The 15,801-nt window shown below is 40.7% G+C and overlaps 1 protein-coding gene across 1 annotated transcript; it reads left to right on the forward strand.

Moving 5' to 3' along the window:
- Positions 1-1,757: 1,757 nt before the first annotated feature.
- faah2b (fatty acid amide hydrolase 2b) lies at positions 1,758-15,777 on the forward strand. Its single transcript, XM_071523540.1, has 11 exons — positions 1,758-2,028; positions 3,283-3,365; positions 5,059-5,195; positions 5,803-6,012; positions 6,907-7,026; positions 7,238-7,373; positions 9,174-9,291; positions 10,090-10,209; positions 12,274-12,385; positions 13,013-13,201; positions 14,001-15,777. The coding sequence occupies exons 1-11, from the start codon at positions 1,843-1,845 to the stop codon at positions 14,174-14,176; spliced, it is 1,587 nt and encodes a 528-aa protein (XP_071379641.1). The 5' UTR covers positions 1,758-1,842; the 3' UTR covers positions 14,177-15,777.
- The last annotated feature ends 24 nt before the right edge of the window (positions 15,778-15,801 follow it).

Below are 15,801 nucleotides of genomic sequence, written 5' to 3' on the forward strand. Positions count from 1 at the left end.
AAACGAACTAACGGACGGAGACCGATTCATAGTCCCCCCTTTGGTGGGGGACAAAAATATATGTAGCTATACCCCAGCAAGAAATAGACGTAATTTCAACGTCTCGGCTAGATATAGCCCCGATTTAGTCTGGCTATGTGTAACCCACTTCTAGCCAAAATGATCTTGAAATTGGTTAGATTTAGTTTTTGCCAACGCAGCTTGCGAGATGTATGATATTCCATAACAAAGTCAACAGTGATTACAAGGTTTTTAGTTTCATTTCTTTGACATGGTCTATGCATCGCCACGATTTAGCTCCCAATCGGACCGGCTATTTGTAGCCCACTTCTAGCCAAAACTGTTTCATTGTAGTTTTTGCCTATGCAGCTTGTGAGATGGATAATATCCCATCATGTTTGCAATGTCAATAATAAATACAAGGTGTTAGTATCATTTCATTGACATGGTCTATGTGTAGCCACGATTTATTTAATTTATTTGTTTAAAATGTTCCATGATTGTAGTTTTTGTAATAAATTCTTTATATATTTATCATGTTTTAATATGTTAGGTTGTTTAAAATGTTCCTGTAAGTAATTTTTGTAATAAATTCTTTATATACTTATCTTGTTTGTTGTTGTTTGTTGGATGGATTGACATTTATTATCAGAACATGTTATATTTGAGTAAAAAGAATCCTTTAGCCATTATTTTGTTGTCTATTAGACGTATATATGTAGTCGTTCAATAGCCGTCTAATTGATGGCTAGGCTATACTTGGGCTATGGTTAGACTCTACTAAACTTTCACTGACAGCCCAAATGTAGCCGTGTTTTAGCCTAGACGTCAGGTCTACGTACAGACCTCTTTTAAACGCAAAATTGCTTGCTGGGTACATAGCCTATATTTATATTTTTTTCTTGAACATACCATTTTCCATTAACTTATTGTCAATATTATTCACGTAAACATATTACACTATTTTAGTAAACATAGCAAGGTAAACAAAAGCTTTTATTATCTAGGCTACCAACATAGCCTATCATAATGTTGTATATATGTAGGCCTATAATGTATAGCCTTACTATTTCGTTAATATATTTTTAAAATTTTAATATTTTTCCTCTTAATAGTATAAGTACAGCGTCTTCACTTTCAAAATGTAATGTCAGTATTATCATGTCTGTAGGTTGTCAGTGTAATAACTAGCCCATATGCTCGGCCCTGGTCTATATAAAGATAACAATTTGTTTGACAGTATTTCCATCTGTTATGGAAAACAAGAACAGTTTCCCCTTTTTGAGACTCGTTGGTGCGCGGAAGGGATTTAAAGCATTAACGTCGTTATCCCTATTCAACTGCTATAATTTGCACAATTGGATACCTTAATTTGTACCTTGGATGACCCGGCACTATCGTCCACTCCAGTGTCAAGCCAGCCACAATATGAAAAAAAAAGACTTCTGGTCACAATTTTCAAAATAAAACCCGTATTGACGAACATACTCTTCAATAGTATATAATGTGTTAGTGTTTGATTATCCAGCTATATTTTTACTCTGTATTTAATAAAATGATTTTACTGAATATGTTCCAAGCGGTTTTGTTCTTAACGCCGACTAAATACTTACTACTCTATTTGTTTCAAAAGCGGCTAATTGCACGCTTTTATTTTGAAGGCTAAAGCATCTAACTTCCGATCTTGTTCGTGCTATTCCTGGCTAGCTTAACGCAGAGTCAACGGTCATATTTCCCCGCCATTGCATACTGGGAGACATATCGCGTTGACAGCAGTGAGGGAGCGACCAGGAGCGTGACAGAAGAACCGTTGACCTTCTATTCCCGTCTGCTGCTGTGGAAATGGCACTGAGCCGCCTCGAAACGGCGCAGGCATGGCTCTTCAGGGCGATCATGGGGCTGCTCTTTGCGCTTTATCGGCTTCTCTCCCGGCGGAGCCCCGGTGTATCCAGGAAACTCCCACCGGTCGGCAACCCGCTGCTGGCCATGTCAGCGACGCAGCTCGCCCAGAAGATCCGACGGAGAGAGGTGTGTTGCCCAGGCTTCGTCTCTTCTATCAACCACAGGGGAGCACATTAGCTTTGGTTTGAATCCAGTGAGACATCTCTCTCTCCTAGCAAACACATCTACTCACCTGTGTGTTTGCCTCCCATAAATTAAATTTAGTCTTCAGTACTAATGGATTGCAGTCGGCTGTATATATATATATATATATATATATATTTTACGCATCCCACCAAACATACAAATACAATCTCTTACTACAGAAGCCAGTTTCACCTCTGGTCTTCTCTCTAGGGAACTTGTCCATACCTTATATTTGTGTTTATAGGCCTTTATGGTCATATTGCAGCACCTGTGGAATGATAACCCCTCAACACACACACACACACACACACACACACACCAACTTTATAGCCTAGATAACCCAAACTAGGACTCAGAGAATCAGTAATAGAAAAGTGTGGGTTTAAACAAATGATTGGCAGAGACTAGAGAGGGGGGGATGATCTATCTTTGGGATACAGCTGTTTATCTGTAACTTACACTGGCACTGCTTCAAGTATTCAGTGTGCTATAAAATATACAACTACACAATTTGAATAGGTGAGGTGGGGCTGCTAACCCACCTAAAAAATCCCTTAGCATGTTTTTGAATGGTTTGTTTTTTTGCTTGACTTGCTGGTTGGGTCCTGAGGATGAGGAGCCACATGTTTCCACTTTAGATACATTGAGTGATCTGTTCAGTCCTGCACAATGGAGTGATGTGTGTTTTTGGTCAAGCACAGTGTGGATTGAGTGGCCTTAGCCCCAGTATTATTATTAATAATAATAATAATAATAAGTATTTTTATGGTGCTGGAGTTTACAAAGCTGCTTTACAGATAAAAGAACAGCAAAGGAGTGTAATAACGAAGCAACAGACAGGAATAAGAGAATAAACAAGCAGGGGGAGATAAAACAATTCGGAGCATCTATAAATTACTGAATAAATTACCCCAAGAGGCTTAAAGCTGTGGTATATTTGTGGGAAAATGAGCTGCGCAACATTTTTTTTTTATGGCGTACCTGGTTCATTTTTCACCTGCAGGAATGCATTGTTGTGATGCTTTGTTTTGTTTTCTTTGTGTTTTTTTTATTGTTTTTTAGGTGTGTGCATTTTTGTGGTCGTGTTAGTGTGGTCTATTGCTTTCATATATACTGTATGTGTGTGTATATATGTGTGTGTGAAGAATACATTCAGTAAAATTATGAAATAACAGACTAAATGTGTGTCTCCAGGTGTCCAGTGTGGAAGTGGTGCAGGCGTATATTGACAGGATCCAGGAGGTCAACCCTTTCCTCAACGCTGTGGTAAAAGACAGGCAAGTATCAGTCCTCCTTATCTGCCCGTTTGCTTTTATTGTGTTCTTTCGTGTTTACTGTGTTCTGCCATTTTTATTATGCCTCCTGGTGGGAGGTGAGGAGAGATCGGCGTTTAGAGAGACCATCCTGCAAGTCATGCGCTCCCTGCCTGCTCACTCTCTATAAGTTGCTCTGGATAACTAAATACTGTCAGCTAAATGCTGATGTGATGCCAGTTGTGTAAATAAACATTCTGCCTCATGACAAAAGTGGATTATGTGAATTTTGATAACCGTGATCCAGAGGTTTTCCCAGGCTGTATAATCTGCACTGGTTGCAGCACATCACAAATGACATGCTTGTTTTTCCCACGGCACAGCCGAGGGCGTCACCAGGCAAATGCAGGTCAGTCAGTCAGTCAGGTAACGCTTAGTGAGATGATGCGCTTCCTCAGTTGGCCTCTAGAGGGCGTTTTTGACTGTGAGATGCAGTGTTTCCCATACAGAGGCACAAAATCAAAAGTTGGTCAGTGTGTAGAAATGGATCTAAATCGATCTCTAATGCGCCTGATCAAGTGATGTCTGTAATGTGGAGATGTACAGACAGCAGACCAGCAGCATTGAACTCAATCCACAGAGTCTCTTTCCTCCTGTAAAAAATGTAGTTGTGCTAATTGCCATATCTTTCTTATACTGTCTTTGCCAATAAATAATCGTTCGCATTAAAAACTCTGAAATTTATAAGGATGTATGTTAATTCATGCATATTAATTTAACATTTTGATGATTCATGGTAATGCTCTCAACCTTTTATATTTCCACCACATTGTGTCACGTTATAATCAGACCTGGTCGAACAGGATATATAAAAGTATAGTATGTTTTTTTAAGCAGATGTCCTGGTTTACCTGCCAGGACAATTCAGATAGTCATAGAAAATGGTACAAAATTGACTTTCAAATAAATTGGGATTGTCTAAACTACTCGTTTGACACCTGATTAAGCTAAGACAAGTCGTTTATTTATATGACCCTTCATCACAAGCCTGTCTCAAAAGACTGCACAGAGAGCGGGCCTACCTAGATCTAGCTATTCAACAATCAATCACAAAACAAAATCATGTAATACAGTATGCAACAAAATAAGAATGCAAGGAAACAAAACAAAGCACAAGACACAAAATAGCATGTTGGAAAGACATAACAGATATGAATACAAGAAAAAACCAAGTCCCAAAGAGGGATCCCCCACCAGGACTGCTGCTGGGACAAAACAATAAAATTGACAACGACAATGAGATAAGAAAACAAATAAGGCAAAGAGAAACATGATGAGGCAGAAAGATGAGACTTCTAGGGCCAGCAGCACCCACGTCCACTGCCAGGTAGAAACACCGCATGGAGCAGGAGTCTGAAAGAGGGGAAGGACAAACAGATGGACACACACACACACACACACACAGCTGTACTAAACACAACTCACACACTTGGAGCAGTGTGTGGTCATATGACAATGACGGAGGAAATAGGAGTTTCGATTGGAAGATTTCCAAAGAATTAATTTCCTAAATCGCAAGAAAGTTGATTCCAAAAATAGGGAGCTCGGCAGGAAAATGTGATTCTTGATTTGCTCGCCTTCATTGTGCTGACCTCTCTCTCTCTCTCTCGTCTCTCTCCTCCCTCCATCCCATCCCTCTCCCTCTCTCTCTCTCCAGGTTTGCTGCTGCCCTCCAGGAGGCGGCCCAGGTTGATAAGCTGATTGAAGAGGAAACGGGGGGAGAAGAGGTCCTGGAAGACCGCCTGCCTTTACTGGGAGTCCCGCTGTCTGTCAAGGAGGCCTTCGCCCTGCAGGGTAACAGTCAGACCAGACCACTCTGACCAGCTCAAACATACAGTCATCCACTTGTACCAAGTATTCAATACTATTCAATAGAATGTATGTGATATTTCATTGGAGCGCTATTGATATTGTTACAAAACCTTTATTATGAAAGCCAGTTTTACCTTTGGTCTTCCCTGGAATCTGTTATGAGTCACCATTTAGTGGAGAAGCATTAACTTCTTCATGGGTACATTATGACAGCCTACCTAAGATGACCTCTTCACTTATCTCAACAATTCCACCACAGCTGTAGACTTCAGTCTCACTGCTTCAACAGAAATATAAACATCAGCATTGTCTGCAAACACTTTGAGATTGTTAGAATAGGGCTGCCAGCTTCCAGGAACAATTGGGAGAAACGGTAAAACAGTACCATAGTATTACCTGCAGTGGTTTGCCCTAGCTGCCAGGTTAGAGGAGCTTCTGTTGGTATGCAGAACATGCCTACCAACAGAACCCAGGCTAGATCATTATCATCATCATAGAAGAGATCATAGAAGCTCTTCTAACCTATCTAGGGCAGCTATAATTGAGCTTTTGACATCTCTTCTCTGTGTTCAACCCTCCCTCTGCCCAGGTATGCCCCACTCTACAGGTGTAATCTCCAGGCGTAGAGTGTTGGCCACGGTGGACGCCCCGCCGGTGGCCCTGCTGAAGAGAGCAGGGGCCATCCCAATGGGCGTCACCAACACCAGCGAGCTGTGCATGTGGTCCGAGTCCCACAACCGCCTGTACGGCATCACCAACAACCCGTACGACCTGGAGAGGATACCAGGGGGCAGCTCAGGTTAGCAGCCTTCGGTTAATCTGCTAATTGGTTGGCTGGATAATTGGTAATCGGGGAATCAGACAGTCATGGTATTTAAGTGCAGACTCCAGACCCAGTTATTCAGCACAGCCTGCCTTAGCTGCAGTCTGTCATTCATTTATTTCTCCTGGGAACTGGCCTGGTTTTGCCCGCTACTCATATTGCACCACAGTCACTCTCTCTCTCTCTCTCTCTCTCTCTCTCTTTTTTTCTCTTTCTCTCTCTCACACTCACACACACACACACACACACACACACACACACACACACACACACACACACACACACACACAGAGGCTCTGGCCCTGTTTCTTGGAGTTTGTGATGTGTGTGTTGTATCTCTTATTTTTATTATTCTTTGTCTTCTGTAAAGCACTTTTGACAAACCTGCTTGTTATAAGTGCTCTATAAATAAATTTGTCTAGTTAGTAACCTGTGTACAGATTACTAACAACCAGCTAGTTACCAGATCATTCCTTGTAATTCCCTGCAGCAGCTGGAAGAGAGCAAAACAAGATTTAAACAATTCCTCTTGGGGAATGAGCAAAACTGCAGCAGTGGTTCAGCAAGTATATCGTAAAAAGTGAAACTTAAGGTGTATGTGGTCTGGATCCCACAACAATCTGTATGGCAACACATAACCAACAACCTTGTGACCTGGAGAATACACAAAATGTAAAAAAAAAAAAAAGGAAACTGCTAAATTAAGCTTCCAGTTAGTTAAAGTAATAGTCATTCATTATCTATCCTTTGGGCGTTATGTTTGGATACTGAAGCATCTCAAGCCTCTGCAACCCAGGGAAACAGCTAAATATCACGTTTCTTTTTCCACCTCTTTCTCTCTCCATCCCTCTTTCTTTACCTGTGTCCCAGGTGGAGAGGGGAGTATACTGGGAGGAGCAGGTGCAGTGATCGGCGTGGGCTCAGACATCGGTGGCAGCATCCGTATCCCCTGTTTCTTCAATGGAATATTCGGCCATAAAACCACCCCAGGTAAGAGAAAACAAATGCTGTATATGTGTGTGTGTGTGTGTGTGTGTGTGTGTGTGTATATATATACATAAGTGTGTGTAAATGTATACCTTCAGTGTGTGGGTCCTCAAATCTATTCCAAAATATATTGAAGTATGATTATCTTACACATCTGTTGATATTGTATTTAAGGAACATCTGTATGTGCTGTGTTATTACTGTGTTCCTCCAGGTGTGGTGTCAAATGACAACCAGTACCCCCCAGCCTCTGGGAGACATGAGGACTACCTCAGTACTGGTCCCATGTGTCGCTATGCTGAGGACCTGCTGCCCATGCTCAAGATCATGGCCGGACCCAACGCTCACATGTAAGACATGTCTGTTTGTGTCCCTTGTTTTTGATTGCAAACCTTCATTTACCCTGGGAAGATTTACTGAGGCTAGGTGCTCTTTTTTTCATCACCGCCCTGTTTCATACTCATACAGTTAGAGACACTCATAGCTGGGGAGCTGTACAATAACACTATCATCTACAAGGGTTGCACGCTATACCGGTACCAACGGTGTACCGCGGTGCCAAAACATCACGATGCCTACTATACCATATGCTTTATACAACGCTACTACCGTGGAATACGGTACCAGCGGGACAATGTTTTACTTCTGTTCCCAAATTCACTGGTTTCTGCAGTCACAATATTATATTGACGTTAGTGCACCCTCTCGTGGAAGCAACTAGTAGTGTAACGTGTGTGTGTGCGCGCGCGCGCTATTCTTGTTCTCATCAGCATCGTCATCATGGCAGAAGCGTTCCCTAGCCTTAGCTCCGCACCATCAACTTTAATATTACTAAAGAAGCCTAATGCTAAAAGTTTGACAGGCAAAATGAGGCAACACATCTAATCTGCTGAAGCATCTCCAATGTCGTCACCCAGACCGTGCACTGGAATTGCAAAGAGCTAATGAGGTTAGCTAGCAGTTTTCTTGCCATTAAAAATGAATGAATACACTTCTTAAAGCGTATGCTGTTGCTAGCTAACGTTAGCTAGCTAACGGAGGGCCTGTCATCAGCTATAAGGAAATGCTTGCTAGCGTTAATGTTGGGCGAAGGTAAATTATAACGTTATCATGATGTGTTCAAATGTAAACTTGTAAAATGTCGTTTTTGGCGAGAAACTTGAATAAATACAGTTGTTTGAAGGAGAAATTTGTTGATGTTTTCACAGCAATATAAAATAATAGATATTAGAATTATGACCTGTTTAACTTCCTAACACTAGTTCTAAGCAGCTTATAATACATAATTAAAACTACATGCCAAGATTTTTTTTAATCAAAGCAAATATTTAAATAAAAATACAATAGTTTATTTCCTAATCATTTGAATTGTGTGTTTTTATGCAAATAACTATAGATGACAATATCAAAGTAAAAGGATAACATTTAGAATTTTGGATGGTTTACACTGACTAACACTGTATGTATGTTATGTATGTTAAACACTTGTTTTGCTCCCACTAAGTCCCTAATACCTGTGACTGTAAAAAAATAGATTTCTCTGCGGTATCGCGATACTACCCGGTATCGTGATACTTTGGCTGGTATAGTATCGCAGGGTAAAATATTAGTATCGTGACAACCCTACTATCTACTATCCACTGTTGCTATCTCTCAAAGTGTGTGAAAGAGCAGATGAATATTCACAATTACACCAAAAATAAGTAGATAAGTAGGATGAACTTGCAGGCTCTTCTCTTGGTAACCTGCCCACATCTGTCCTAGAGACCAGGTGATCAGAGCTTCTGTTGGTCTGCAGAATATGCCTGAAATTGCAAATGTGAACGTTCAATTTATATGGCAGAGTTATGCTTTGGAGTACATAGAAAACTACATGTCAATGGAGTTTAATTTTAATTTTGTTTTACATTATGCACACACATATGGGAAATGAAATGGCAATTCGATATGACTTCAGTTGAATATCAGATCTGGACTTCCATAGAATATAACCTATAGCGTTCATTGAATGCTTTTATCCAAAGTTACAATAGCATGAGAGCATACATGTTTAGCATCAGTGGCTCCAGTGGAAATCAAACCCCCAACCCTGACGGCGTAAAGTTAAAGTTAACTGCAGTATGTGCATGCATGTGTGTGTGTGTGTGCAGGTTGTCCTTAACCATGAAGGTGGACCTAAAGAAGCTGCGGTTCTTCACCATCCCTCATGACGGCGGCTCTCCTCTGATTTCCCCTGTCAACAAACAGCTCCTTCAGATTCAGAGGAAGGTGGGTTGAGTCCAGGCTTCGGTCAAATAGCACCGTGAAAAACCCTACGGCAATTGTGTGACCAATCAGAAGAGCTGTTTAAGGCAGCTTTTTCATACAAACCTCAATTTTGTGTAGCTATCCTCCTTAATAGTTCCAAGTGAGCTATGTTTTTCACCTTTAAGTAGTTATCACAAGGTATTCATATTGGATTTGGTTAGTAAAAAGTTCTAGACTGATCTGTTCCGTTCTCTTGGACTGCCTCCATTTAAAAAGTCTGGCAATATAATGTTGCCTTATTCATCAGCAAATGATACATACAGTGCATTGTAGGACATCACTTCAGACCATTTACTTATCACTAGGAGTGGAAAATTCGGCATACAAGTGATTCACCAAGCAGCACTTAATTAAATCTCAACTTTTGCATGGTGGATGGTCGGGTAGAAAACTAGGGGAATAGCCACTAAACCAGCTATAACTGACTGCTGCATTTGAAAGTAAGTTAGATTTGAGCAAATATCATATTACAAGCTTCTATTACATAATTTCAAATATTGGCTCGTTTGTAATTCCTTTTTGTGAATTCAAATTTAGGATAGAGGTGAGTGAATATTGTTAATTCAACATGCAAGTTCTCAGGTGTTTTGCTGAAATAATACCTTCATATAAATCCCAACTCACTGGTACTCCAAGCAGGTTAAAGCAAACATCAAGACTCATTTGCAACTATTATTTGACCCAGGTTTGGTTGAATAACTCTCTCACACACACACACAGAAACCGTTGTAAAGGAGACCCTCATACGGTGTTTTCCAGGTGGTGGAGCGGCTGGAGGCCGACCTGGGGGTAAAGGTCCAGGAGGTTTGTCTCCCTGGGCTCCGATATGGCTTCCGGATCTGGGACACCTACATGGGTCTACCTGACAAGGAGGGCAAGGTAGGTCCACTCAGCTGACTGCTGCATTTTACATTTATATTTTTGGCTTTTAGCTGACAGTCTTATCCAGAGAGACTTCCAGAGTGTCTTCTTGCTCAAAGACAATGCAACAGGATGCATGGATGTTGAGTAGGGATGGGACAATATATTGAAATTCAATATATCATAATACAAAGATGTGACAATATCGTTGGGCAATTTCTCCATCGTAATTTTATAATTTGCACTTTTTCGAATGACATTTTTAAACTGTTTCCATTCTAGCAAGTTAGTGCCATTGCTAGAAAAATTTGTGGCTCAGAAATAAACATACTTTCACACTTTGTCATTGAACTTTTATTTATTACATTGTATCACGGTTGTATCAAATCCTAAGATAAGCACATCGTCCCATCCCTAATGTTGAGTAACACACATTGTTGCGGTCTGCTACTTATTGCCAAAGGAGAGATTCTCTTTTCGCTTGCCCATCTCCACAGAAAGGTCAGAGGTCAGGGTGACCACTGGAGCTGATAGGGATTCAGTGTCCTGCTCAAGGACACTTCTGCAGGGAGGGTGCTTAAGGTCTTTCCCACCACTAGCCCATCCTGCTGCTGTTTCTCATAGTATCTTATCAGTTTGTCAGTGTTTAATCAGTTTATCAGTATTTTATCAGTAGGAGGTAGAATGAAGATTAACAGGAGAGACAACAGGGAAAACAAGTCCCAGTTAATGTGCAACTGCCAAGACTGTCTAGAGAAAGAAAGCTGGTAGGAACAGAGTCTTAGTCACAGCACGTATTGTAGTCTGTTGCCCAGGAAATGGTGCACTAATCCGTTCAGTTACCAGGTCACAGCGTTCCACTCCTCTGAGGTGCGTGTGAATTTCAAAGTCCCTTTGTTTAGCCTGGTATGTTTCTGCTGCATAACACACTTTCACACTACCCACCCATTCAGTCTGCAGTGTTTCACCATAAGGTTTCATTCACAGTTTGAGGCAGAATGCGTACGATAGAAGTATGCTGGTAAAGCACACAAACACACTGTATTTGGTTGTGACACAGTTTGAATCTCCTTGAAAGTTTCTGTGGATGTGAGAAAAATGAAATCAAGCCTTTAAACGCTTTTAAAAATGAATGGACTGCCTTGAGATAAATAAATTAAAATATAGCACCCAAATTCATCATTATCTTCATCCTAGGATCAACACTTCACATCCTGAGGAAAACCCTATGATGGAGTTTTTAAATGATTATATGCCAATTTTGAGTCCATGAATTTCACAGAACAAGACATTGAAAGACATTGAAAAGTCTTGTACACAAACTGGACCCAACATGCTTTGTTATCCCAATGGAAAACGATACTGTACCATAACCCATAGTGGGGCCAAGGCAGGTAAACAACAACACAAGAGCAATGGAAAAACACTGGTAAAGAGTACAGCTGGCAAATGTGAACCGCCTTATGACAGCTGCTCACAATATTGAGATTGTGTACCAAGTGTACAGAAAAGAGTAAGTCTTTCCATATATTGGGATGCAACCCCTTCTGCAAAATCCATGTTTCAGTGCTAAAAAAAAAATCCTTTAATCTTTCTTTTTTATCTATGTCTCCCCTTTGTGACTGAAGTGCATTTGATATGTAGACTATTTCAGGCATCAAAGCTTTCACTCAGTCTGTCTATTTAATTAAAAAGAGCGAGCGTTCCTAATATTTTGTACGCTCTGCTCTGTGTATTTCCACACTTGTCAACATCAGGTAAGTAGGAAGGAAATGCTGCACTATTCAGTTTCCAAATACTTAACTGCCAGTGCCCCGGTCTAAATGGAGGCCTTGTGTTGAAACGGACCGTTCACATTACAGCGAGGGCACTAATGCAGGCTTGTGTTACTGGTGTGATAATGGGTCCGCTACACTGTAAAAGGTCTATTAACACCCAGGTGGCAGCAGAAAACAGCACCCACTCTCTTGACTGAGTGTCTGGTGCGGCTGAATGGGCAGAGAGCACGGCACTTTGGCCACATAGCATGCACTCACTTTACTGGAAAGATAGAAACACAAATGGCCCGTGTGTCCTCCTCAGCCTCCCCAGTCGTTCGCCGAGCTGATGGGGGAGCCGGGGCGACCGGTGTGGCCTCTGTGGGAGCTGCTGAAGTGGATGATGGGAAAGTCGGAGCACACCATGGCTGCTATTGGTAAGAGGCAGTTTTGTCATTTGTTTTTACTTATCTTATTCTGATTGCATTTGCCTGTGTGTTATTGCTATTTTTAATCCACCAATGACTGGTATTTTTATTGTTTTATTATCTGGTTTTGTTAATGTTTTTATGTTTTGTCTGTAAAACACTTGTTGATTAGATTACTGTTTTGATTAGTGCCATAAAAATGTTTATTATTAACAATAATGCTACCGACTATAATACACTACATAGACAAAGAACATAGGCAATTTGTGTCAAGTAGGCATAAATTATTATGAGATATATCCGATAAAATGAAACTCCTATAAAACAATAATTAGATGGTCATATCTGCAATAATGCAGTCTGTGAATGTCTCCCGCATGAAACACCTATAAAACTAAATATGGTAGTGGTAATACACAACAACCGCCATCTCTAACCATACAAGTTATAGCATTCATATTTAGTTACTTCTGTCATGCTTCTCCAAACTTGCTTTCTCAACTTTCAGAAGACCCTTGATGACTTAGAGGGTTAATTGATGGATAAATGAATTCAACTCTTAAACATGTAGCTTTGTTGAACTGTTATTTTTAATTATGTGTGTGTGTGGACATGATGTACCTCTGATGTTCTCAGGCTTGTCCCTGTTGGAGGTGTTCCGTGTGCCGAAGCCCTCGCCCTTCATCTTGCAGCAGAAGGAGAAGCTCCAGAAGGAGATGGAGGAGCTGCTGGGGACCGATGGAGTTCTCCTCTACCCGACGCACCCCAACGTGGCTCCCAAACACCACCACCCGCTCTTCAGACCCTTTGACTTCGCCTACACTGGTCAGTGACGCTCCAAGTCCTCTCTCTGTCTCTGCAGTTCTACCTTTGAGCATCATCTCACCTCAGACGCATCATCATGTCTAATGTCCAGACCGTCCTGACTTGACGAACAAACACATGCGCTTTCAGTCACTCGTTTTCCAAAATCCTAATCGAACTCAAGCGTCCAGCATCATTCACCTCTAACTCATATCTGTCATAACAACCACACTGTCATCTAATTTTACTGAACAAAAAAAAAAAAAAAAAAATACCTGGCTCATTTCTTTACTGTATTGCAAAGCTGCCTGATTTAAACAAACAAAAAAATTGCTCCTAAATGATTGATTGCAACAGATGTAGACACAGGTTTTTGCCACCTAATTTCTTTTAACAGGTTAAAAAGTGCTTATGTGGTAGTAGGAGTAATACTTAGGATTTACTGAGCATTTTTCTTCGACCTGCAAATTGATTTGTTGGCCAGGGATTCTGCAGCAAAACCGATCATAATTTAGGTTGATTCAGTGTTTTAATCATTTATCAAGATTTGCTGCTTTTATCCGTTATAAAATGAATACTTTGGATTTTGACAGCTAAATAAGCAATTTTAAGAATCATTTTGGGCTCTGGTAACTTTTGATGTGCATTTGTCATTATCTTTGACATTTTATAGATTAAATGGTTAATCAATTAATGAAAAAAAAGTCACTGACTGGTGAAAATAATCATTGTTTGCAGCCCTAACTTTTTTTTTTTTTTTTCCCAACGAATTTATTTTTCAATGTTTCCACATTAATGAAACCATTTTGTCCACTCGCAGGTATAATCAACATCCTGGGCCTGCCGGCCACACAGTGCCCCTTGGGGCTGAGTGAGGAGGGTCTCCCCCTCGGCCTGCAGGTCGTGGCTGGGAAGCTGCAGGACCGCCTGCCTTTAGCCACGGCTCTCTACCTGGAGAAGAGCTTCGGAGGCTGGAGGGACCCTGGAGCCAACTGAAACCACATAACACACACACACACACACACACACACACACACACAAACCGCCATTGAGGCTCCAGACCGGAGCTGGCTGGACTGAAGATTGTGATTTATCTACCTTGCTATAGTAAACGGGCACTGAAAGGTACAATCAGCACTTTGAATGTTTTAAGTGGAGATTATTATTATTTTTTCCTTTTTTACACTATGACAAATCAATCGTTCCAATAAATGCCAATCATGATTTTATCATTCACCCTGTTCTATGTAACAGGGCCAATGACACTTCATGAGCACTAGCTTTAAAAAGGTGACGTTAAATTAGTGGCAATATCTTTACTTGACTGAAGCGGAACTGAAGTGTTCACCTGTTTCAGTTAATAAAAGATTTTTGTCTATGAATCTTCTCTCTGTCATTCATATAACTTAATTTCCCCTTGAACAACAAAACGATTTATTTTTGCAGCAGGTTGGTTAGCGAAAGCCGTGAAGAAGAAGTCAGAAGGTTGCTGGTTCGATCCATAAATACCTATAATGCCTCTGAGCAAAGGCACCAAACCAGGACCTAATTTTCCACCAGCCTGATCTGAAGACCAGTACTGGAAACAACCTGACTCTAGCTAGAAACACTGTTACAAAACCACAAGGACATGCTGCAAGATCACTGCTCATTATATTCTATCTCTCCTTGTAAAAATGACTCCTACACCTTCTAGCTGAGCTGTAGTTTCAACAAAAGAATATCAATAACTATGAAACATTTAAGTTGACCGTGACTTTGAAAAACCTCGCTGAATTCTGCTGAATGCATGTCGTCGGTACGAATGGGAAGAAAAAAACAAACCTTCAATAAAAGAAAAATGACATTGGTCTGAATTTGATTATTTCACAACAGTGTAAATGCATCAGGATGGAGGGAAAGATAAGAAGCATGCTCAGAACAACAAAAAAAGCAGGAAATTATAGGAGAAAAGCACAAAAAACAGGAAACCTCAGATAGCATCGTGTCCCAAAAAAAACCTTGAAAAGGGGGCTGAATAATCCTGAAACAAACTGAGGAAGAGAGAGAAGAGAAACGGCACCCTGGAGTCTGTTTTCGCTTTATTTTCTTCCCTTCTTTTTGAAACAGGATGAAAAAATTATTAAACATCTTCCAGAAGGTTCCAAACAGAACTTGACAGCATGGAGAATTATGCGCTGAACTTCCTTTTTTTTTTTTCGGTCACCTTTTTAACAATGAGTATGTCATTCTTTTTCTCTCTCTTTTTTTTTCTTTTGTTTGTCACAAATCATTTTTCTACTCTGAAAGGTACAAGAATAAGCTGCAAAATGTCACATTCAGACAGAAAAACACGGACCGCTCGTCTTTCTCCTCTCCGGACACGCATACGACATGCTTGTACCTCCGGAGTACAAAATGTTGAAAAGGTGCCTGCCGGGAGAGCGATGCCTCTCTGCTCAGACCGACTCAGACCTCCGGACCACAACAACATTCAGGAATCAGAGGGGGACTTCAAAAAAAAAAAAACAATAATAAAAAGGGGAGGGGAAACAATCGAAAAAAAAAAAAAATACAGAAAGAGTCTTGAAGAGTCCTGCGTTTTGGCGGTGCAGGAACTTTTAAGAGGGAGGATCTCACCC

Source organism: Centroberyx affinis, unplaced genomic scaffold (assembly GCF_046629955.1).
Source record: "Centroberyx affinis isolate AG114_WGS23_722 - 3 ecotype Tasmania unplaced genomic scaffold, CSIRO-AGI_Caff_v1 ptg001094l_1, whole genome shotgun sequence".
Taxonomy (NCBI): domain Eukaryota; kingdom Metazoa; phylum Chordata; class Actinopteri; order Beryciformes; family Berycidae; genus Centroberyx; species Centroberyx affinis.

Bases quoted from the DNA above. Each gene is read 5' to 3' on its own strand.
- faah2b (XM_071523540.1), top strand. From the start codon at position 1,843: ATGGCACTGAGCCGCCTCGAAACGGCGCAGGCATGGCTCTTCAGGGCG. The intron at 7,374-9,173 runs GTAAGACATGTC...GTGTGTGTGCAG, and splicing joins GCCGGACCCAACGCTCACAT to GTTGTCCTTAACCATGAAGG. The intron at 12,386-13,012 runs GTAAGAGGCAGT...TGATGTTCTCAG, and splicing joins GCACACCATGGCTGCTATTG to GCTTGTCCCTGTTGGAGGTG.